Source organism: Athene noctua, chromosome 14, assembly GCF_965140245.1.
Source record: "Athene noctua chromosome 14, bAthNoc1.hap1.1, whole genome shotgun sequence".
In the NCBI taxonomy this organism is placed as follows: Eukaryota; Metazoa; Chordata; class Aves; order Strigiformes; family Strigidae; genus Athene; species Athene noctua.
Window position 1 is genome coordinate 19,895,279 of NC_134050.1, and position 24,303 is coordinate 19,919,581.

Below are 24,303 nucleotides of genomic sequence, written 5' to 3' on the forward strand. Positions count from 1 at the left end.
GAGCTGTATTTGGGGAGGCTGATGTGATCCTGTTTTGAGACACCTTCCTTCCCAGCGGTGCCTCCATCTGAACACTCCGGTCTCTAACTTCCTCTTTCAGTGTGACTGTGGGTTAAATAAGGAGAGCACTAGTGATGTGACGCTTACCCTTTGAAGTTTTCCCATGTCCTGAGAACAAGTTGAGCGTAGGAGTTTGCAGGCAAATCACTTCCCTTCTCAGACTGTGGTGCAAAGATCCCCGAGGCAAGAGAATCTTGAGCTGGTGAGATCTTGCAGTCTGGCCCTGTGCTGAGCTCATGCACTGATTTTAGCCTGCCTTCCTAATATGCTGTGCTTGATTTAATCTTGGTCAGCACTGTCTTGTTTGGGGATATGGACTGAGCTCAGGTCTTTCTGCCTGTCCTTGGCACCTCTTCTTCCAGCTGTGCCAGCCAGTGTGTGTGTTGCAGAGGAAGGAGCTCTGGCTGCAAGAGAGTGGAGGCTGAAAGGAGTTTCCTGGAGTGCTGAGGTCATGCTTAGCATTTGTTTTCCACCCCTCTTTTGTCTGCTTCCCCCAGGGAGACCTCAAGTTGAAACCCTGAGTATCTATATCCTGCCTTTCCCTCCAGCTTGGAGCTGAGAGGCAGCTAGTTCAGCCTGGCTGCTTATCAATCCTCTCTGCAATTGCTCTTCGATGCAGAGTGCTCCACAACGCCGTTGCGGGGGAAACACGTTTGCAGAGCTTCACCCCGCCGCTCCATGGCCAGCCTCACCACTGCGGCTTCCAGTGGGAAATGCTGCCTGTGACCCCATCCAGAGTGTCATGTCCCTGTCCCAAAAGGCAGCGTGCTTGTTGCCCCCGCGGGAAGGCTCAGCTCACCGGCCCAGCCAGTGCAGTCTGGGACTGCTGTCAGTTTAATGTCCGACACATCCTGTGTTCAGGGAGCCATATCCTGCACTTTATTGGAGGGAGCAGACTCAAACAGCTTTCCTTTGTCTCTGTGTGTAGTGGTTTATCGAGCATATAAGTGCTGGACATTTTTTTTTGTAATTGAATTTGCTGGGAATTCATGTTTAGCTGCTCTGACTTTCACTAAGCACCACTGGCAAGAACTCCCTGTGGGAACACAACAGGCGAGCAGAAGAAGCCCCGCGTTTTGGAAGCGCATGCAGCCAGCCAGGTTTTGATTTCCTCGAGAGGTATGAGCTCACGTCTCTGCATCTGCGGCTGTGCAGGCTGCCAGTCCGGTGGTTTCACCGGCCTGTTGGTGTGTGTGTGTGTTCCCCTCGCCCCAGGCAGTGGGTCTGGAAACAGTTTCCTGGAGCTGTAGCTGTCTGCTCCTTGGCTGCCAGCTGGGCGCTTCTGCTGGGCTCGTTCCCACATGACGGTAGTAGCTGACGTGTCACGAACCTCTCATTAGATGTGTATCTGATTGCGGTGCTGAGTAGCATTTGCCAGTAAACCTGCTGGCTCGGATGCCATCAGGCCCTAACTGAAGTCTCTCCACATGGTAGATGGTCCAGCACTCTGTCTTTTCACCCCTAGGGAGAACAGAAACCCTTTGGTCCTGAGGGAGAGGGTTTTCCCTTGCTCCTAGCTTTAGCTGTTTGGCTCCATTTCGCTTATCAGTGGTTCATCCTGATGCTGTGCGCTGCTTTCCCCTCCTCCCTTGTATGTCCAGCAAGGGCCAAGCTTTGCCATGAGGCAGAGCTCCCTTCCCACTGCAGGGGGACAGTCTTGTCATACAGTGATGTGTTAACTCTAGTTGTGCAAAAGAGCCCTATTCTTTCCTCTTTCCCTCCCCTGACGTTATCCCGGTGCTAAGACATCTGTTTCTCTGCATCTCATCCCCTTACAGTTTACCTGCCAAGCTGATCAATGGAGGGATAGCTGGGCTCATCGGGGTCACCTGTGTATTTCCCATTGACCTGGCAAAAACTCGTCTGCAGAACCAGCAGAATGGCCAACGGATGTACACCAGCATGTGAGTACCACCCGCACAGGCAGCACCCCCCGGGGCTTCTGGCAGGGAGTCCTCCCACTTTGTTAACCTCTTTCAGGTGAGTTCAGCATTTCTAGGAGCTTGGCTGTGCCCAGGAAAGCCAGGGGACAGTCTTGAACCAAGCTGTGCTAGAGCAAATAAAGCAGCTGTTGAGGCTGCTGAGCCCAGCAGGTGAGATCTCTGCAGGGGGCACATTGGTTTGGGTCCCTCGCTGCTGTCAGGGCTCCAGACCAAAGCAGAAGGAGTCCTGTGTGATTCTCTGCTCGGCCACAGTCAGGTGCATGAGGGAATTTCTGCCTCTCTGCTGTTTCCCTGACTCTTATATCAGAGGTCCTTCCTTCTCTGTGTCTAAAGAGGTGGCAGTCACCCATTCCCAGCCTAGAGCACTGCATTTGTGGGGTCAACCTGTGACCACACTCAGCACAAGATGCTTTATCCTAAGAACCAGAGTCAGGCCTTATCTTCTTCTTTCCTGACCAGAGAACTTAAGGCAGAAGGGAAGTAGGAAGGAAACGCTCTGCACATTGATGGCTTTAGTTTCTGGGCCTCCTTGCTCTAGCTGATGACATGTAACTGTGCATGAGCTTAAGCTGTGGGCTCTGGCGTGCCACAGCAGACTGGCACTTCCCTTAACAGTTACAGCGCTCTCTGCTCCCTGCATTTGTGTGCCCAGGCATGCAGGCAGGATGCGGCCTCCTGTGTTGCCTTGCCTCTCCTTTTTGTTGTGTCCTGCTGCTGCTGTGGATTGCTTCTCATCCCTGAGGATCCCTTTTCCCCCTGACTGTGACAGTGACAGGAGTTTGGGCAGGGTGGAGGATTTGTAGGCTCCCCTTGGGAGTGCATGACAGGACACCTCATCTCTGGAGGGGGGCTCAGTAGGAGAGAGGGTTTTAACCTCCAGCAGTTGAGTGCAGATCTCCTCTGTAGCCAGGAGTTGTGGGATGAGGCACTGTTAAGGAATGCACAGGATTTACTGTGTATGTTTGAGTTGGCTCCTCCTAAGAGTCTGTGACAAAGCCTGGATGTGAATGAGTAATGCTGGAGGTGTTCCTTGGGCATTGGTAGGAGCTGTAGGGAAAGTGAGCTTGGGCTGCTGGGTATAAGAGAAAGGGTCTTTGAGGGGCCAGCTCTTTGAGGGGGTATAAGAGAAAGGTCTGCTGAGGGGCCAGCAAGGACAAGGAAGTAATGGGGACGACACATCTGTAGATAACATCAGGCTGTCCTGTGTCCTACCCAGGAACAAGGGAGAGGCACTAAGAGGATGCTGTTACCATGCATGGAGCATGTCTCCAGAGATCCAGAGACACCCTTACATTAGCTAGGGATTTGCAATGGCTTGTCTGAGCTGCCCAGTTACAGGGGCTTATTTTTCAGGAAATACTATATGCCCATCAATACCAGATCTCAAAGGTGTCTGCTGAATGCCCAGGAAGGCAGCAGGTTCATTTAAAAGTTTGGCTGTCTTGGGCAGCATGCCTGCCTTCTGCTTAGCTCGAGACACCATTGGCATTGGGGGAGCCTTTCTGTTGAAAGAGCTGAAGACACTTTGGAGCAGCCCTGAGGGCTGGAGAGAGCTGGCCTTTTGAGCTGTGCTGCCCAAAGTATGTTATATATAATTTTAGTTGGCTGTTGACTCCCTTTTTTCAGGGAGAGAAAGGAGCTGGGCATGGTTTTGGCTCCATCTCGCTCTGCTGCAGCTCGAGGGGCTGGGAGTGATGTGTGAGCCTTACAGTGGGGCTGCGTGAGCGTGACGGGAGCAGCTCTTCCCCTTCTCCTCTCTGCCACGTTGTTCAAAGCAGCAGCACTGGCTTGAGGAAAATGCCTTGCCTTGAGCATTGTGGTGGAAGATCTTCTTGTGGTGGGATAGGAGAGAAGTGGCCCAGGATTTCTGGGGCTTGTAGATGTGTTGGGTGAGCAGATCTCGAGGTGCTGGAGCGAGTGAAGAGGAGGACAACGAGGCTGGGGAAGGGCCTGGAGAATAAATCCTGTGAGGAGCCAGTGAAGGAGCTGAGAGCGTTCGGTGTGAGGAGGAGAAGGCCGAGGGGAGACCTCATCCCTCTCTGCAGCTCCTGACAGGACATTGCAGAGAGGCTGGGGCTGGGCTCTGCTCCCAGGGGATCAGGGACAGAACAAGAGGGAACGGCTTTAAACTGCAACAGGGGAGGGTCAGGCTGGGCATGAGGAAAAAATGTTTCACCAAAGAGTGGTCAGAGTGGAACAGGCTGCCCAGGGAGGGGGGAGTCCCCATCCCTGGGGGTGTTTAAGGGCCATTTGGATGAGCTGTGGGGGGATGTGGAGTAGGGGAGAACTTGTAGAGTCGGGCTGAGGGTTGGACTCGATGATCCCAAGGGGCTTTTCCAACCGGAAGGATTCTGTGATCCCAAGAATGAGATGGGTTGCAGGAGCTGGAGTGGTGTGTGTGAAGGATGAGATCCCAAAGTATGTGGGGAGTCCCAGCAGAAAGGGAGGGAAACTCATTGCTGCAACTGTCAGCAGTGCAGGATGGGCTCTTCACAAGTAATTCGGGGTACCCTAGAACAGTCTTGACCTGAGTAGGGCCATAACACCCTCGAGGGAACTCTGTATTTCCTTCTCTCCCACCTCAACTTTACTACAGAGCGGAGATGAAGTTTACTCCTTGTGTTGCCAAATCTCTTAGAAATCTCTTCTTGTTTTCATCAGCTACGCTTCCCTTATTACTGCTTAAAAGAGCTTTTTGTTTCTTAATTATGTATACATACATGCACATGCACCTCTCCCTTCCCCTCTGGCCACAGCAAGTACCTGTCCCTTCCCAAAGACCCCAGAGCAACCTTCAGCCAGTGCCTGGGCTTCATGCAGCTGTGGTCCAGAGAGGGAAACTGCCAGGGGACCTGTGCTGCCTTCCTGAACTGCCCCTCTGGGTTTGTTAGGTGTTAGTCTGTGCCTTTGAGCCATCACAGCGCTCTGCACACTTTTCCCGTTTGCAGTAAATGTAACTAAAACAAAGAAGGTGACAGTTTTCCCAGTGGAGCGGACCTCTGTGCACCCTGTCACGCTCTCCCCAGGGTGAGAGCCTGAGGCTCGCTGCCTGCTGTAGGGCCCATTGTGTTAAAAATAAGTGCTTTAATCTGTGTGGGAGGTCACAGTTGACTGAGCGTTGGGGTCATCTAGCGTTTGTGTGGCTTGTGTCAAATTACATGGAGTAAGTCAAGCAAGTCAGCATTGGGGGTTTTGCCCCCCCCCCCCCTTATTTCCCTTCCAGAGCTGGATTTAAAAGGAGGTGCATGGGGATCGGCTTGTTAGAGCATCTCATGCATGTTTGCCACAGGGGACCCTGGGTAAACAGCCCTCGCAGTGACACTTTTCCCTTTTGTGTTTCTAGAAAGCAGACAGCGCGTGCGGGGTGAGCCGGGGGTTTCAAAGCCCCTGTGAATTAGGGGCTGAAATTGGACTCAGGCCTGAACAATGGCACATTCAGCAGCTGACACAGTTCCCTTCTCGGCTCAGGGTTTTGCTGACAGATCGTAAATGAAAACCACTCCAAGAGATTTGTTTTGTTTTTCTCTGCTCTCGCCCACCTTTGAGCTGCCGTGATTTATCTCTCTCTCCATTTTGTTTGCAGGTCTGACTGCCTCATTAAAACAATTCGGTCAGAAGGCTACTTTGGCATGTACAGAGGTAAGCAAAGCTGACTCGGGCACGGCGCAGCTTTTGCGTTGGGAGCACTGGTGTGTAAGTGGGAGGAAAAGGCCATATTTTCTGGCTTATAAAGCAATAACCTAGCAATATCCTAAGATGTTGAAAGATGCAGCTGTTTCTGAAAATAAACTCCCCCACGCCAGGAGCCTGCTCAGCTCTCTTCCATTGAGGTCTTGAGCCCTCCTCATGGCTGTTTTGGTGTTAAACCTTACCATTTACTGACGTTCCATCTTTACTGGCAGTTTCAGTGAAGCTGCTGTTTCAGGACAGTGTGTTTCCCAGCTTGGGCACACTAAGATTTGTCAGGGGGGTAGTAGCAAACCTCTTGAAATGTCTTACTTTGCGGCTGATGATTGAATTTACGTCAAAGCCAACCACCAACGTGGTCAGGCCTGCTGTCCCATCTGGTTGGTAGCTCATCTCCAAAACTAGCTGTGTCTCGAGCATGCCTGAGTGCTTTGTTCAAGTACTAAGACAAGCTGTGATTTAAAAAAAAAAAATTAAATTGAAAAAATAACTTGCCACCAGAAAAAACTCCCTTGGGGTGGTAAGAAAATCAGAGTTTGGCTCATGGTAGAGCTTCAGCTGTTTGGTTGTTGTGTGCTAAGCTGCTAGAAATCTCCTGGCTCCTTGGCTTAGGCTATCTGTTGCAGCAGTGAGTTCCTCAGTTAACTTTATACCTTTTCTAATTTAAACACAAAATCCCTGAAAGATTTTAAAGATTTTGAGGACAGAGGGATGGCAGGCCAAATTCTGACTTTACTCATAGAAGGGGAAAATGTGGAATACCTTCTTTGCTTTCAGCACAGTCCAGCTGGCTTAGCCAATGCTGAACTCTGGTTCATATTATGTACTGGTATTCAACTGCCTGAATATGCAGTTTTTATCTCTGAGGTGTTCAGATAGCATTCTTTGTGGCACTCATTCACTGATAAAGCCTGATTAAAGTACTGCTCTGATTAAGTCAGTACTTGTTCTGGTTTTTTTTGGTTTTTGTTTGTTTGTTTGTTTGTTTTTTTTCTCAACTGGGAGTCTGGAGATGCTGGCACCTTGCTGTTGGCAGCAGTAGGGTCTCTTGCTACTTCTTTCCTAGCTCCTGAGGAAAGGCAGGCGCTGCGGCCAGCCGGCCTGGGAGCAGGCACTGCCTGCTGAGGCAGCACCTCTTGCCCAACTTACTGGTGGGCGTTTCAGGGGAGTGGGGCTGATGCTGGGGATGGATTGGCTGCTTTGCGCCGGCTTTCCTGGGAGCAGGCAACAAGACAAATAACCCCGAGGAACCCTGGCAAGCTCCATCTTCAGTGCTAGCAGTGACGTGTTCCCCCTTGGTTTTTCCCAGAAACTGGCTGCTTCTGTGTTCCTAGCCAGGAACAGAGCCTGCATTAACTTAGCCCGCCACTGCATATTTACAGCTTGCTTTCTGGGGAGCAGAAGGAAGAAGCTGTTCTAGAAACTTACAGGGAAGACTGTAGGACCCACCAGGGCTTTTGGGAGAGACCTCTAAGGTGTAGGGTGATGGAAGGGATGTGCATCTCCAGGCTACTTTTCACTCTGAAGCAGAAATCTCAAAGGGTGCAGAGGGTTTTGCATAGCTCTTGCTTTTCCCAGCCATAATGAGTCTGGTCAGCTTGGTCCATGTCCCACTAACCCTGTACCCCCTCTATTCAGGGAGCTGATTATGGCTTGACTTTACCTGTCACCTCTGACTATTAAATGGGGAGGTGGGTTTGGAGAGGGCTTCTGTGAATAGCTCCAGCTCTTTCCAGAAATTCATAGATACTTGAGCATGGCCAGAATGCAAAGGTGAGTCCTCCAAGTACAGCAGTCCTGGTCTCTGTGCCACAGTTCTGTGAGCTGGCATTAGCAGCCCTTCCTTTCCTCCTGGGGAGAGAATGGGCAGCTAAAATGCATCCAAGATTTGTGAAGAATGTGAGTACTTTTTTGGGAGGAAGGTAAAGAGACGACTCAGCCTTGCAGACAGGGGAAGATGGAAATCAGATGGTGGGATTGGTTCCTGCTCCCTCCATCTGTCCCAGTTCTCCAGCAGAAGTTGCTGTATGACTCACAAGCTCTTATTTTCAGCCTTTAAGATGAAGTTGGGAGGATTATATGTTAATGTGCTAAAGTGGCAGCTGCTGTGTCCCATGGAGGAGTCCCTTGCAGGGCACTCGGCCTCTGTTGGATGGCAGAAGGGGTCTGCTTGGGCACAACCATTCCCCCTTAAGGTCTCCTTTACGTGTAAATCAGAGCTCCTCAGTGCTTGAACTTGTAGGATACTTTAAGAGGGTGCTTGTGGGCAGACAGTCCTTGCTCTGTATGAGTAGCCCATAGTGAATTGTGTGATGTATAAGGCAATCCCAATCCATTTAGCCTAGCTGGCGGGAGCCAAAGGCCTAGATCAGGCTGGGGAAGTGCCCTTTGCTGTTGACAGCATTTGGAGGGAAGCTGCAGTTCAGCTGGAGTAGTGTGGCAGCCTTCCCTGGCCTCTGCTAATAACACGTCCCACGTGCACCAGTGCTGCACTGGGGATGACTCAATCCTCCCGTTATGTAGGTTGCTGGTGGTATATAAAGGCTCAGTGAGAAGAGGGATGCTTGCAAGTTCAGTTGGCAAACATCTGGTTTTGCCTCTACTTGATTTTGTTCTTTGTAGTGCTTCTGTACTTCTTTTCAAAATATTTTGTATTTTTTAATGATTGCAACTTTTGCATTCTGTTAGTCTGCCATTGCTTCTGGTACATGCAGTGTTGCCTATAGGCCGAGGTTAGCTTTAATTAGGGACATAGTCATTGGCATAGCTAGAATTGAAGAGCTGTGAGATTTTGTGAAAAGGTAGAAAGCACTGTGGAAAGCATCCAGCCAGCAGCTGAAGTATCTAGTTTCTCCTCCTCCAGTGAATTGAAACTGCTGTGGATTATTGAGGACAGGGATTATCCCTTCTCTGCTAAGCAGCTTTACTGAAAACATCGAAGATGGAGGAAAAAACCCAGGTTCATCTCTGTTACGTGTTTTTACCCTCTACTTTATTTGCAATTGAAGGAGAAATTGCTGTGAAAGCCTCTCAGTTCCTGGAGGAAGTCAGCATGTGGGAGCATACTTCTTCCTTACCTTCCTTGTTTGATGGTTTGGAGTTTGTTTTCTTTCTTTCAGTGAACCCTTTGCACTGGTGTTAGACTAGTGGGTTTATTTTTTTTCTTTCTCTCTCTGTTTTTCCAAGGAAGTGGTTATTTATGCTGAGTGTCAGTAATGTACAGGCATTTTACTTTGTAGCCATTAGGAGTGGACTTGAAGTTTTCCTCAACTTGGCATTCAAGGAAATGCTTCATGGGTAACCACTTCCACTTGCAAACCCACACAGCCTGATTTTTATCGTAGATCCTGATATGACTGGCATTAAAAAGTGGAGGTAGAGCATGATGATCATCTCTGTGTGGCTTCTCGTCACATGCAAGAGTCAACATGGTTTGCAAAGGCTGTCTGTTTTCCTGATGCCATTTTCCATGTAATGGAGATGTGTCCTCTGAGCAGAGGATGTGGAGTCAAGGATTCCCGTGTCCTGGTCTCAGCTGTATTGATCCAAAAGTCCCAGTTGTGACTTTGTCATCTGAGGAAAGTCCCTCTAAACCTGTGTCTTTCCATGTCTAATTTAGGAGTTCTTTAATAATTTTTGGGAGTCCATCCTGAGGAACAGAGGATTGAGTTGCCTTTCTTTAGGTGTGTTGAGCCCTGATAGCTCCTGTCAACTTGTGTTCAAACTGAAAACCCCACCAGGTCTTTGGAGCCTAGTGGGTGTGCAGGCTTCTCTGCTTCTCTTTTGAAAACACAGCTTTGGGACAAGTTGTTTAAATCTCTACAGCATGCATAAATGCAAAAGGTATACCCTAGTATTTGTGTTTTTCTTTGCAAAGGTGTTCATAGGCCATTAGCAAGTCTCAAGTGAAGCTCCTCTGGAGGACTTGAAGCTCAGTATGCTTCAGGGCAGGCAAGGAGAGCTTTCAGTCATCCACTGGAGGATTTTTTGAGCCATAAGATTTAAAGGGAGGAGAATATTCTGCAGCATTAATCTAATGGTGCAAAATCCAGTATGCTCGGAAGGGACTGGCCCTCCCCTCATCCCATTTCCCCCAGGGCAGCTTGAAAGCTGCCTCGCAGCCACTGTGCTGCACTAAAGCCGGTGTCCATGGCCCCCAGCAGCTGGCCAGGCCATGCAGACCGTTCATTGTGGCAGGCACAATGTGGGGATTTGCTGTTTGTTGCTCCTGACAAAGGGGCACTCCAGCGGGTGGTGGGGGAGCCAAGGCTTGTTTACACCCCAGGTCTCCCAGCAAGCCTTGCCACAGTGGTGCTCAGAGGGGAATTTCTGCACCCTGTGGCTTGTGGGGGACAAAAAGCCACTTCAACAGTGGCTGTTCTGAGGGTGACACCCAGTGGTGATATACGAGAGAAGGCACAAGGGTTGGTCTAGGGCTGGCTGACTTGTGTGTGGATGAGCCAGTTGACTTCAACCAGCCTCCAGGCCTTTCAGGTTCTGCCTTTTCTGGGCTGCCTGGTAAGCAAGCTGCTCTGCTTTTGGTCGTGGTGGGGCAGGGATGCTAGTGAGAACGAGGGGCAGGGGGCTTTTGCTTCTCAGCATCACAAAATATTTGCAAAGAGGTTGGGACTGGTTATTAATCCAACTTGTACTCCTTTCTTGAAGGTCTGATCTGCATCCTTCTGGATTCAGAGGAATGCATCCTTGGATGAGAGAAGAGGATGCATGTATGCAGGGTGGGAGGTAGTAGTGAAGCTAAAGAAATTGCAAAAACCTATTGGAAGTGGAGTAGAAACACATCAGGGGATGTATTGAAAGCCCAATGTCTTGAGAGACAGAAATCCTATTAATTTCCATTGGTGTTCCATGTTTCTAAACCCCTTTGGTGGCTTAGGAGCTCTCCTTTGTCCGTCCTTGGTTTTGAGCAGGAGTTACAACATGTTCCTGAAGAATCCAGTTAACGATTCCTTTATTCTCATTCTCCAATGGCCTTTTCCTCTTTTCCTTGCCCAGGGGCTGCAGTGAACCTGACTCTAGTGACACCAGAAAAGGCTATCAAACTGGCAGCCAATGACTTCTTCCGGCATCACCTCTCCAAAGATGGGTGAGTAGGAGGTGCAGACCTTTTGTCTTCAGCTTAAAAGACAGCAGCCCTTGGGACAAGTCTGGTGAGATGTCAGGGCAAAGGTAGAACGGGGTGATGTGATGACTGAAATATGACTTGACCTTGAACAGCTCGGGCGGTGATTACGTTTGGGCTAAGGATGTAATGTCTATAATGGGAAGTGAAAAGCGCTCCACTGGATGACTTCTTTTTATTCAAGCTTCTAAAAATAGTCCCAGATCTAAGCCAAGGTTAGCAGATCCAGATTTTGTAGGCAAAATACTGGAGAGGAACCAATGGCACTGATCACTGTGCTCAAACAGCTGCTGGAGGGTCACTTGTCCTTGGCAGCCTATTGGATGCTGTCATGGTCTTTCTGGCTTGAATGTATGGCAAGTCAAGTTCTGTAGACCCCAAACTTAGCATCCCTCTTGTCCTTTTGTAGCCTGAAAATAGTTTTAGAGAGGTGGTGAGTCTGAATTGACAGGGAGTACTTGCAACATTGTCCAGCAGCTGACCTGCAAATAAATGCTGAAGGAATAAAATTGTCTCTTGCAAGTGTGCTTGCAAGTGTGGGTTGGTTCATGTGAATTAAATGTGAGTAAAAGATGCTAGCTGAGCCACTGAGAGGGGCTGAACCCTGAATGTTTAAAGATGTTTCCCTTGCCATTTGGAGAACACTTGTGTCTCCCTTCAGACCAAGACCTTTCTCCAGAGGCAGCCAGTGAAGGTCACTGTCTCCAGTCCTCAGTGACAGTAGGTAGAAAATAGCTTGCTTGGGATATAACCCTGGCTTTTCCCTTCAGCAGTGATGGGGTGGTGCCTCACTGAAAATGCAAAGCTCTGCCATGATTACTTGGTTTAACAACTTCCTATAACGTACCATGTCAGTCTTGACTTCTGCAGATCAGTGGCTCAACAACTTCAGTGGAGACTGTGGACTGACACAGGTTGAGGATCTATTTTTTTTTTTCACGTACCTCATATTTTTGTTCTGGAGTGTTTTAAAGTAGCAGCTACCATACGTCTGTGTGACTCATCAGCTTGCAGCTGTTGGTGATTTTTGGTCTCTTCAAATAGTGTCTCTCTTCTGTGCTCTGCTCAGACAGTGGGAGGTAATGATGTCCTCGTTGCTCCTCGCTTCTACCAAGTGGTGGGTCTGATCCTGGGGCAGACACCACGGCAGGCCCTGGGGTACTGCAGCAGACAGGAGGAACACAGCTGGCTCTTTGCCACCGCCTGTGAAGTGGGGGCTTAGTAGGTTGTACGGGGAAGATGAAAGGGTGTCAAGCTGCCATGCCTTGTACCACCACTGAGAGACTGGCCTGTGGAAGAAATCAGACAGCGTTGCAACATATTTGGTGTTCTCTGACAGCAATCACTGCTGTGATGTTTCAGCCGTTAGAACGTGACATGCCTGTCAGTAGATGTCCTGCACCATGAGAGGTAAAGAATTCCTCAGGGATAAATGTGTGTCTGCCTCTCAGTGCTGTGGCAGGCTTCGAGTAGGTGTTTGGGTAAGTGGGATGCAGCCGTTTCCACGAGCAGCTGAGGTCTTCACCCAGACCTTTGCCAGTTTGATTTCTGGGCTCCCGCTGATCCACACATGAGGTGGATGATGTGCAGTGCCTGGTTAAGAATAAAGGAGCTTGAGAGTTTTGCCAAGAATAAGACACCCTGTTCTCCTAAAACACATGCACTGATGGGCCTGGCACTACAGTGACCTGGAGCAGGAGAGTAATACCACTCAGGTAGTGGGGAGCCTTTGTGTCTTGACCTGAAGCATTTTTAACTCCTTTAGAGAAAGGAGAGGTTGGGCCACAGTTAGGTGACAAGAGCTAGGCAGCATATGGAGTCAGGGTCACTCATCTCATCCAACCATCATGGGGGCTTGAGTGAATGATATCTGGTAAGCTCTGCTTGTGACAATAGCCAGCGTGAGCTGAACAGAGGGGCAGAGCCTTGATGGTGCTGTGATAGATGGTTTAAGGTGTTTGTAACTAGAAACATCACTCTGAGATGTGATGGGAAAGAAGACGCCTTGCAGGTTGGCTGTGGCTGGTATAGGCTGTGAACCTGGGATCTAGCTGGAAGGTCTGGTGCATGCTGTGACCTTGCTTAGGACATGGGAGTGGGGTGTGATGGAAAAGGCCAGGACATTACCAGGAAGGATAAGGACCCTTAGAAACTGCAGGGCAGCTGCTACCGAGGAATCCTTTTCCTCAATGCTAGGGACATCCCAACCTGGGGATGGGGTTGTGCCTGGCCGTGCTGCAGTCCTTGCATGCTGCCTTGCCTTTGGCAGTTCACAGGAGCTTTTCCCATGTGTAGCACGTGTGGCAAATAGGAGTGATGGCGAGGGGCTGTTTCATTGAGTCACGAACCCCCGAGGGTTTGCCTTGTTCTTGCTCCCTATTTCCAAGCTGTTTGCAGTCTGCGGGTTTTCTCCCTTGAGTTATGTCTGTCCCCTCCTCCCCAGTTGTCTTTATAAGACAGGGCAGGATTAGCAGTGCTGGAATCCAAATGCCTCTCCTACCCAGGGAAAAACAGGGTACATACCTGCTAGCACAGTGCAAGGCTGGGCCACCTATTTCACAACTCCAGTCAAAGCCTAGGTATAAACAACAAAACAGCCCAGGGTTAGAAAGGTGAAGATTCAACCTGCCTGACGTGTCAATGTGGTTTCATTTCTGGGTATGTAATTGCAGCAGTCAAGGTGTTACATGGTGTAAAGTGCAGCTGAGGGAGTTAGGCTCAGTGTAAGGCAGGGGTCTGTTTTTGCATGGTGAGCCACCAAGATTCAGCTCCACCAAAATCCTTTATGCACAAGCCAGACTGTCTGCTATGCAGTCATACTGCACTGTGCTCTTAGGCCAGCATCCCAAAGGGTACTCTGGTGCTTTTCTGACTCAGAGCTGCCAAAGTCTTGTAGACCTTTTTGACATTGAATGCCTTTGTTGCGAAGCTTCTAGCACTTGCTTGAAATGTGTTGCATGAAATGTGTTGTCTGATAAAATGTTCATGTTCTGTCAGAATTTGCTGGTTAAAATGTGCTGAGTGTGTCCTCCATGTGCAAGTGGAAGAAACATGTGTGGACCAGAGACAGTGTGGCAAATCCAGCATAACCCCCAAAATACCCTCAAGTTACACAACAGCTTTTTGTGTGCGTTAATTTTTTTTTTTATCCTTTGAAAAACTTGGTGTTGAAATGATCTTCCTTTTAAACTGCTAGGAAAAAAAGTGGCATAAAGCCTGTTTTTGAAAGGCCAGACTAAAAACACCACCTGTAGTGTAGGAAGCTCCTGGCTGCAAATTGCTGGAAGAGTATTTTGGGGATGCATCACCGTGGATTTGTGCTAGACTCCCTTTTCCCTGGCTGTGCTCTTGGATGCTGCTGGAGGTAGAGTATTGGGGCAGCAGGACCTCGCACAGAACCTCGTGCCCTTGTTGGTGCACCTATCTCCCTGAGTCTGGAGATGTCTGTCCCTGGGGGCGCTCCTGCCAGTACGATGCTTCGCCTCTCCTTTTGGTGCAGGAAGGATGTGTTCTCACAGACTAGAGGATTTGATTTCTGCTCCTTTGCCTGTTTCTGTTTTGACATCGAGACTATTGTGACAGCCTACTGCTACAGCTTCTTGTTTCATGAGGAAACAAAACTACGAAGCTGGTTGTTTAGGAACAAGGGAAGCCTGGGTGAGTTGTGTGAGTGCTGGAAACCCCCTTGCTATGCCATGGAGGAAAGGAGGAAGACCAAGGTACTGAAAAATCCTGAAGGGCACCCTGTGACCCTCCTTGAGAAAGGCAGTAAGGATCAAACATTGTCCTGTTTTGGCCTGAGGGCCTCTGCAGTTCCCAGGACAAGTAGAAGAGGTGACCCACAGGAAAGTGTTCAGGCAGGTCCTTGTTTCTGTGGCACTCTGTGCTGCATGGACCACATGGCTGGGGAAGGCAGCACACAAGATAAAGGGAGAACTTCCAGCCTTCAGGTGGCTGGAAACTGATGGGATTCCCCCCCCCCCCCCCCCCCCCCGGATTTCTGAAGCTGGGTGTGTTGAGAGACCCATAATCTCACAGTTGCTGTTAAAATACCAGCAGCTTCATTGTCCAGAGCAGAGGATGTGAGGAGTCACTAGGGCTAAGTAAAGCACTTAAGTGTGAAGCACTTGGGCATGAGGCTAAAAAAAGGTAAGTGATTTAAATGCATGCTGCTGTACTACTGATTTAAAGTACACTGTTGATTTTTGGGTGCTCAGTGTGTGAGGCCTCTTTGATAGATGTAAGTATTGCCTACTTTTTAAGTTCTCTTGGAATTTGGGTGTTAAGCACTTCATAAAAACCAGTCCCTTTAAAGTGTCCTACAAGGTTTCATGTTTATCTCTAAAGCATTGAGTGCCAAGAAGCTGTTGTGTTTGGCATGTGTTTGCCAGGTTCTGTTGTTTGTTTTTCAGGTTCTTGGTTAAATATTACTCTGCCATGGCTGTGGTAAAAAGTGTCTCGTGACTTCTTATAAGAGTAATTTCTTGCTGTCCCTGGATGAGTTTCCTGCTATTCTTCAAGATGTGTTATTCCCTTACACCTCCTGTCCTTTTTAATCTTGACCTTCATTTTGTTTGCTGTTCTGGAGCAAAGGCTGGCAATCTGCTGACTTAGCAGCTTGGATCCTAGGAAGACCAGCACGTTTGCGTTAATTGTTGTTTTGCTGATTCCAGCAAATGTTCTTCCTTTCTTTTTCCCCCTGCCTTGTAGCTTTGCTCAGAGAAGAGAAGAGAAATAGCCAACTGTAATCCTGAGACAGGCAAGGCACTCTTCCTTCTCTCCCATGCAGATGGGGAGACTAGAGCTTGTTCTTCATTGCCTTCCTAGCTGATAAGTCTCCCCAGGGCTCCTTCCTTCATCTGCTCCTCTTTCAGTCTCTCCTAAAATACTCAGACTGTCTCTTCTGTGGCATCTGTTTACGTAGCCATTGAGTAGCCTGGCTGATCCTTGAGCTGCAGAATGCTCATAGACAAGCTGTAAAGTTAGGCTCTTGATTCAGGAAGGAGGGATGCTGCTGCCAGTCCTGGTGCTTGAGCTCTCTGTCACCTTGCACACAGCTTTGGTCTTTCTCCAGGCTGGGCCAAGGCAGCCTCTCCTGTAGTTATCCACTGGATGTCCAGCCACTTCATGAATGCAGATAACCCTCATCCAACCCACTGGGACTTGTAGGTGTGGAAATCTAGCCCTTCCCCTAGAGAAAGAGCCAGTTAAGAGCTGATAGTCTCACTGTGCCTATTCAGGGATAGGTATTGCAGGGTGGGTGGGGGGGTGTCTCTTATTTAGCACAGAAAGGCTCAGGAAATTACAGTGGTTTGAAGCTGTAGACATCAAAGGTCAGGAGAAAGTAAATGCACTTTCAGCTGTTAATCTAGAGAGGGCTAGAGACAGGCTGTTTAGCCACAGAATACACCCATGAGAGGAGCATTGCACTTGTCTCCATTCCAAGCACATACTTTGGGACAAAACGCAGGTTGTGTCCGTGTTCAGCATGCCCAGACGTGTTGCCTTGTTCATTGTTCAGTTTCACAGACATTCATATTGAAACAAACCACTTGGGATCTCCTGCTAGGGCAAACCTGATGTAATGGGTGCAGGCACAGTCACCTTCCTCTTGACTTAGTCCAAACATGCAACGCAGAGGTAGGTTGTGCCATACATGGACTAACGTCTGCCAGAGCAACATTTAATCTAGTGGCGTTACTTTGAGGTGGATCTATCCCGTCCCAGTGCTTTGTTTTGCTTGTATGAGGCATTTTTCAGCTGGCACTAGAAGCGAGAGGGAGGTTGTAATGGAAACTTTCTTGCTTTTACGTTCCCCAGCATCATAGCTCCAGCTTTTCTGAAGTGCGGTTGCAATAGCTGCTTGTTTCCCCTTGGAAAATCAAGGGTTGGGTTAAAGGGACTGACAGGCCGTTTGTGTGCACATTCCCATGTGGCTGTGGCAGACAAGTTGCCCTCCTTTTGAAGGACAAACCCTGTGTGTTGGTCTCCTCATCCGTATCAATGACCCACTATTTAAATTGTTTGAAGGCAACTGGCTCTTTTGGTTTGAAACTCTTGGGGAGCTTTCTACAATCAGTTGGGTTGACAGACCAGAGGCAGAGGTTATTTTATGAGTGAGGAAGATGATGTCCAAGCTGGGGACAGTAACCTCTTGAGTAGCAAATAGAATCTGTCATGGTTTGAGCCCCAGAGGGCAACTGAGCACCACACAGCCGTTCACTCACCCATCCCCCTCAGTGCTGGGAAGGAGAATCCAAAGGCTCAGGAATGGAGGTAAGGACAGAGAGGAGTCACCCATTTAACAGTCACAGGCAAAAGGCAGGCTTGTTAGAGGAAGAAAAAGGATGTGACTTTAATTTAAAACACTAACAATAATGACACTTAACAGACAGAATGAGACAGTGAGAAGCGTTACCATATCTTAAAAATGCTTCCCCCCACCCCTCCCTACTTCCAGGGCTCAGTTTTTTCCCAATATTTCTGCCTCCTCCCCTCCAGCAGTGCAGGGGCAGGGAGGGGATGAGGGTGCAGTCAGTCTGCTGCTTCTTCCTGCAAGGGAGGGGGGCAGCACTCCTCTGCGTTCTTCCCCTGCTCCATGTGTGTCCCGCTCACAGGAGACAGTCCCCCACAAACTCTCCTTCGTGACTCCTCCCCACGGGGTACATTCTGCCTGAGATGCTCCGGCGTGGGTCACCTCCACGTGTTGCAGTCCTCCCAGTGCCAAACTACAACTGCGGGGGCTGCTTCTCCCCACAGAGTCCCAGGGGTCCCCCACAGGCTGCAGGTGAGTCTCTGCTCCCCTGGTGACCTCCATGGGTGTCAGAGGGGTGCCCCTGCCATCTAGCCACAGGATATGGGGTGTACCTCCTCCCACTGCCGCCTCCTTCCTTCCACTGACCTCAGTGTTTGCTTAAGTGTCCTTGTAACTCATCCTCAAAGTACCCAACCCCCTCTCAGGTTCCCCTTCTTAAATATGTTGTTGCAGAGACACAGCCACCATCACTAATTGCCTCGACCTTGGCCAGAGGTGGGTCTGACCTGGAACTGGAGGAGCTTCAAGCTTCTCACAGGGGCCACCGCTGTAGCCCCCTCCCCTGCTACCAAAAACCCCAGCACATGAGATATGGCTTTGTATGGAGGTTTCCTTAGGTCAAAGACTTCTTGTCTTTGGTTCCCTGCCCAAGCACAGTCAACTCCTACACAGTCAAGGTTTTTCAGAAACTTGAAAAAAATCCTACTCTGCTCCCATGTGACATCAATATACCAGTGCTTTCCAAGATCCTAAATTTGGACTGATGTGTTGCTCTTGAAAAGCCCTCCATAAACCACTAGTTCCTGCTTTTTTACTTTCTTTCAGCTCTAGTTTGAAACTCTGATTTAGATCAAGCACGAATCTTCTCCCTTTCCCATTTGACATTGTTGATTTGTCACTAATTAATTGCATTTCATTTGAAAAAGTGAAACGACTGGTTTCTGCCAGTGCAGAATTTGGGGCTATTGTTGTATACATTATATTTAACACCCTCTTGCTGTGATAAAAGATGGATCCTTGCTGGTGTTGCAGCTTTTGAAGTTAGCTGAGATGTGCTGGGTTTTACACCACTGGGGATAAGGCTTGTGGTGCCTTAAATATTTAAACCCCTTTGTCATCTAGAGATGAACCATTTTCCAACTCCTTTTATGTGCAGACTGGTGAGGCTTCTGCAAAGGAAGTGTGAGCCCTGTATGGCAAATTTTAAACCTCATAACAAAAGATTTGCGTATCTTAGGCTACTTTTTTTCTTGGACTCCCCCCAGTTCCAAGGATATACAAACCGAAAGCTGAAAGCCTTTGTTCTAGATGCTTTTGTTGTACCTGTTTGACATCTCTAAAATACACCTGTGCACATAAACCCTTCGTGGGGTTATACTGGCAGAGCTCCATGGAGTTTAATTGGCTTTTGTTGGCTGGAATAATGGTCTACAGATGAACACACAGGGCACATATTCCTGATCTTTTGAACTGGGTATCAAAGCGGTCACCCTAGATGGAAGCCAGGAGACGTGGACTCCAAGGATGCTCCAGGGCTCTTGCTGAAGTGGGAGATGCTCTGCTGTGCCGTAGAGGGGGACTGGCAGGTGGTTTGATTCCTCCTGGGGAGGGCTGGGGGCTGTGCAGCCTGGCGCAGAGACTGGTGTTATGCTTCAGGCTGCCCAAGGGGCACAAGTTGGGCACCTCCAGGTGTCAGGAGGGACCTCTGGATTGGCACCCCCTGATCCCTGCATGCCTCCAGGAATCTTGCTGCGCACGCTTCGACACCTGTGTGGGTAACTCCGTGGGAGGGTTTGTTCTTTGCAGCTGCTCATCTATGGGGGAATTTGGAAAGGGGAGACCGTGAAATGTTCCTCCCTTCAGCCTCGCAGGAGATCTCTATATTTAGTCGCTGGTAATCTCTGCTGTGGCTCTGTGCCTCTAATCCCCTGCTCTGATATCCTCCCTGGAGAAGACGGGAGGTGGAGCAATCAGCCCAGCTGACATGGTGGGCCAGCAGGGTTACGGTGCATCTCCCCTCCCTTTCCTATAGGGTTGGCATCGAAACTTCTTTGCCAGCCCACAGTGCCACAGCTGTGCTGTGTGTGTATGTGTGTGTGTAAACCCTCAGTAAGGGAGTGTGGCTTGGTTTTGCAAGGGAATAGGGCGTATCATTGTGTGACTGCTTTTGTTGTAGTGCGGAGACTCATATTGAATAGGTTAAGATGAAGTACTGCTGCAGGAGCAGGGCTGGGGGGAGTAAAAATAGTACTTGCATTTAAAATGGGAAAAAGAGGAATCTGTTTCCCTCTGGCTGTGGGATTTTTATATATATATTTTTTTCCCTTTTAGAAAGAGAGCAGATCAGAGGCACTTCTTTTTTTAATCAAGTCAGTGTTTTCTGGTGCCAAGTGGTAAGATTTTTTTTTTTTTTTTCAGGGTGAAAACTCATCAGTTTCTGAAATGTGAGGCTTTCTGAGCATTTGCATCATGAGTTCCTCTTGTTAGTCTTAGCTGGGCTGTTTCATGGCTTTGGGATGGAGGGAGTTATATAACGCTGCATTTTGTTAGGCAGAAACATGTCACAGGTAATCCCTGCTCCCTAGTGCAGAGGGTGCACAGAGCTGCAGTGCTAGGGGTCTATCCTGTCCCTTGTCCCTCAGGCAGGACCAGTTTAGTGTGAAGGCTACTTTTTCAGGTTTGGAAAGGCTGGTGAGGTGAAGAGACTCCTAATCTCAGGGGAACTGCCTCCCTGATTCTCATGTTCACTGTTTGTTTTGCTTTTGTTGGAAAACTCCAAAGCAGCAACTGGAATATTTTCCCCTCTTTGCTTTCCCTGTGGTCTCTGTTTGTTTGTTTGTGAGGATGTTGATGGTGTTTAAAGGACTATGCTGGCAGAAGGAAAGCTGCTTATCCCCGTTAATGCTCAGGTCCTCCGCTGCCCTCTGGAGCAATACACTTTCTGAAGGCTGTGCCCTGACTGGGGGCAACGCCAGGCTGGAAGAGAACTGCAGCTCTCTGTCTGGGGATGGAGAGCGTTGTGTGCTCCCGTCTGAGGCTGTTCTGCCTGGGCTTGTGGCATTTTCTGAATGTTCTATTTCTGGGGCCAAAATGGGTCTCTTCCTCCAGTTCAGGTGATGCTGGCAGAGATGTTAGGCCTGGGCTATGCTGAACTGCCAAGCCTAGCAGGTTCTCCCGTCCCCCAGGCTGCCTCTTCTGTAATCCCCAGGGTCAGAGGGGTGCCCTAAGCCCCTGCGCCCAGCTGCCCCAGACAGGCCACCTCCTCTGAATGACTTTTTTTCTCTCTTTTCTTTGGGCAGGAAAAAGCTGACACTACTGAGGGAGATGCTGGCAGGCTGCGGTGCGGGTACCTGCCAGGTGATTGTCACCACTCCCATGGAGATGCTCAAAATCCAGCTGCAGGATGCAGGGCGAATTGGTACGTGGGCTTCCCTTCCCTGTGTGCTGAGCCAGCGGGCGGGGGGGGGCTGGGACTGAGCTGTCAAGGCAGCAAGGGAGGGAATGAGCAGAGAAAACCCTTTTCTTTCTCCCTGCTCTCCCAAGGCAGAGGTATCTCAGGCTGTAGCAGAAGTTTCTCGTCTTCCCAGCTCATTTCTGCCCACACTTTGCTCACCTGGCTTTGCAGAGGTTGCAGTTACAAAGGGTGATGGGTTATTTTTGCTCAAAGCAATAGGCTTGGCAAGTGAAACAGCAGATGCTGCTGGTAAATGGAGACAGACAGGAGATGACGAGCTGGTTAGCTTGTGAGTGGTTAAAACTTGTTAGTTACTGTGTACCCAGGAAGGGATTAACATCGTCCAGTGCTTTTCCTGTGGTGCTTCCTCCATCTCCATGTTTTCTGGTGTCTGTTCTCTCTCTTCTGCCCCTCTGTAGCACCTCCCTAACAGCTTCCCAAGGGATACATCCTTTCCAAATGACTTGTCTCCCCTTTCTCTCTCTCTCTTTCTTCCCCCTGACAAAAGCAGCAACTGTCTCTATTGAGAGTAAATAAAATTTTCCCAGTGCACTGGCTTTGGAAGAGGTTTAGGATCAGGCTCTTAGGGCTGTGGGCAGGAGCTGGCAGGCAGAGGCAGGAGGGAGTGTGAGCCTTTTGGCTGAAACACCGTGGGGTATTCCTGGTGAGAAGGGAGACCAGAGTCTGCCATGGAGACTCTGGGGGGAAAGGCTGTTTGCTATTGCCTTAATCTCTTCCAGAGATCAGCCCAGGGTGTGGCCTCGTTCCCCAGGAGCTCTGCATGACACTTAGATACCATGTTTATGGCTCCTGGAAAATGGGCCAATTTGCCCTTTAATCTCTCCTTTGACTTGGCATTCTTGAATAATCATGGATTTACTTTTTCTTTCCTGTCTTTGCTGGTTTTAATGCAGACCTTATCCTCTTTGTGCGTATTATTTTAAAATGTTTTGAGGGAATTAATCCATGGTTTGAGGGTTCAAAAGAGGTTTTCACTGCTGTAAACAGATTGTTCTCTGTGGTGTGCTGGTGGCAGCCAAAGGCTTGCCTACGGGTTGATGTGCTCTCCATCTTCTGGCCAAAGAGCAGAAATGCAGCAGCTTGGAAAGGCTGGGAGAAAATACAAATGTGGCTGAGGAGCTCCCCGGGTTAATGATTGCTTTCAGGGGAAGGAAGCAAAGAACAGAACTTTTGAACCTCTCTTGTTGATGAGTATTGTTAGTTTGTTCTACCGGGGGCTCGGGGGCGTAGCTGGTAGCTACGTACTGACAGCTGCCTGCTCACAGCAGCTCCTTTTCTCCACGCTGTGGAGGTTGTGTGTGACAGGCTGCTCCTGCTTAGGTAAAACCTAGTCGGCAGGAGAGTGCAGCAGACAGCGTTGTGCTGTGGCACAGCCAGCTCCGGCACTGGGACAAGCTGGGACCTCTCAGGCTGAGGGAGATGCCAGACTGGGAGCAAAAGCTTGCAGGGCACCCGGCTGGCCTTGGGCTGCGTGGTTTGGTGCATGTGGAGATCTGCCTCTTCCTCCTTGTCCCGTGGCACCGGGCAGCGAGAGACTGCTGTTGAGCCTCTTGCAGACCAGTGCTCTCTCTGCTCCTCGCCAGCGGCGCAGAAGAAGCTGATGGCAGCACAGGCCCAGCTCTCCTCTTCCTCTGGGGCGGGGGCGGCCGAGCCGGCGGTGGAAAGGCGCCCCACAGCAACACAGATAACGAGGGAGCTGCTGCGGAGCAAAGGCATCGCGGGACTCTACAAGGGCCTGGGAGCCACGCTGCTAAGGTAGGATGGTGGAAGACAGGGCACCAGTGTTCCCAGTCCTGAAGCTAAAGCACCAACCATCCAGGGGATAAGCCTACAAAGTGGATGTTGGCTTCAGGGGGTCTGGGTTTGATTTGTGTTGGTTTTCATGCACAGGTTTTGAGGAAGGCTGCTTTTCTGTTCCTGGAAGATTTAATTCTGCTGCTTTCTGTGGAAGGGTTTTGTCTCCCTCATGGTCTATATTTTAGCACTGTAGAGAAGTCCTTGTGAGCTAGCAAAGCAAAGCTGTCAGTGTGAGTCTCCAAAGTGACATGGGTTCTGGCCCTTGGAGTGTGTTGGATATAAGGACAGGTGCCTGCTCTGACACTTTACCTGGGCTTTCACAGAGTCACTCTCCTCTAGCTTTAACAAAGGCAGGGCTAAAGCAGCACCCAATGGGCTGGGGAGCAGGATACAAACCTCTTGTAAGACCTCTGAATCACAAAATCGTCTAGGTTGGAAATGACCTTGAAGATCATCCTGTCCAACTGTTAACCCAGCACTGACCGTTCCCAACTCCACCAGATCCCTCAGCGCTGGGTCAGCCCGACTCTTCAACCCCTCCAGGGATCCCGGGGACTCCCCCCTGCCCTGGGCAGCCCATTCCAACGCCCAACAGCCCCTTCTGCACAGAAATCCTTCCTCAGAGCCAGCCTGACCCTGCCCTGGGCAGCTTGAGGCCATTCCCTCGGGGCCTGGCGCTGGGTCCTTGGCTCCAGAGACTCATCCCCCCTCTCTGCACCCTCCTGGCAGGGAGTTGTAGAGGGCCAGGAGGTCTCCCCTCAGCCTTCTCTTCTCCAGACTAAACCCCCCAGTTCCCCCAGCCGCTCCCCAGCAGACCTGTGCTCCAGACCCTGCCCCAGCTCCGTTGCCCTTCTCTGGCCACGCTCGAGTCATTCAATGGCCTTTTTGGGGTGAGGGGCCCAAAGCTGAACCCAGGAATCGAGGGGCGGCCTCACCAGTGCCGAGCCCAGGGGGCAGATCCTTTCCCTGTCCCTGCTGGCCACGCTATTGCTGATACACATGTGCTGGGGTCTTTGGTTTGAGTGTGAAAAATCAGGGGGAGGCCACTGCCTTTACAGGGCTGCCTGCCTCCCATGGGCCTGTTGCCCTTTGTGTGGTTAGTTTTGCCCCTGCTGTGTTCCAGCTCCTGTCTGCATTGCACTCGTGGCTGTGCTGCCAACACATGATGCTCGCAGCCCTTCCTTTGATGCTCACTTTGTTGGTGTCCCACTCTGACTTTGCTCACCCTTGTTCTTTCTTCCCCTTCCTCCCTCCACCACTGCAGGGATGTCCCGTTCTCCATTGTTTACTTCCCACTGTTTGCAAACCTGAACAAGCTGGGCCAGAAAGACCCCAGTGTAAAAGCTCCATTCTACGTGTCCTTCCTCTCTGGGTGCGTGGCTGGTAGTACGGCTGCGGTGGCTGTCAATCCTTGCGACGGTGAGTCCTGAGTAGCCTCTGCTGGTGGCCTGGTGCCAAGTGACAAGAGTCTGAGGCCCACGAGTGGGCTGGGTGAGGAGGAGGGTACCTGTGCCAGCCCCCTCGCAGTGCGAGCACACAGGGAGGTGCAGGAGGGGAGCTCTGCTGACGGAGCTGCCTCCAGCTCAGATGAGGTTTCCTTCTGCCTGAGCAATACCTTTGGCCACAGCTTACACGAGGGTTTGCAGTACTCCTGGGTAAGTCAGGA

The 24,303-nt window shown here is 50.0% G+C and overlaps 1 protein-coding gene across 2 annotated transcripts in view; it reads left to right on the forward strand.

Moving 5' to 3' along the window:
• SLC25A22 (solute carrier family 25 member 22) overlaps positions 1-24,303 on the forward strand; it is a 53,021-nt gene that overhangs the window by 24,980 nt on the left and 3,738 nt on the right. Inside the window, exons 3-8 of one of the 2 annotated variants that reach the window (XM_074918162.1) lie at positions 1,839-1,964; positions 5,587-5,642; positions 10,704-10,794; positions 20,665-20,783; positions 22,424-22,595; positions 23,902-24,056. In XM_074918162.1, the coding sequence (XP_074774263.1) occupies positions 1,839-1,964; positions 5,587-5,642; positions 10,704-10,794; positions 20,665-20,783; positions 22,424-22,595; positions 23,902-24,056 (719 nt within the window). Of the gene's footprint in view, positions 1-1,838; positions 1,965-5,586; positions 5,643-10,703; positions 10,795-20,364; positions 20,479-20,664; positions 20,784-22,423; positions 22,596-23,901; positions 24,057-24,303 lie in introns of those variants that run through there. The other variant, XM_074918163.1, reaches the window with a different exon arrangement.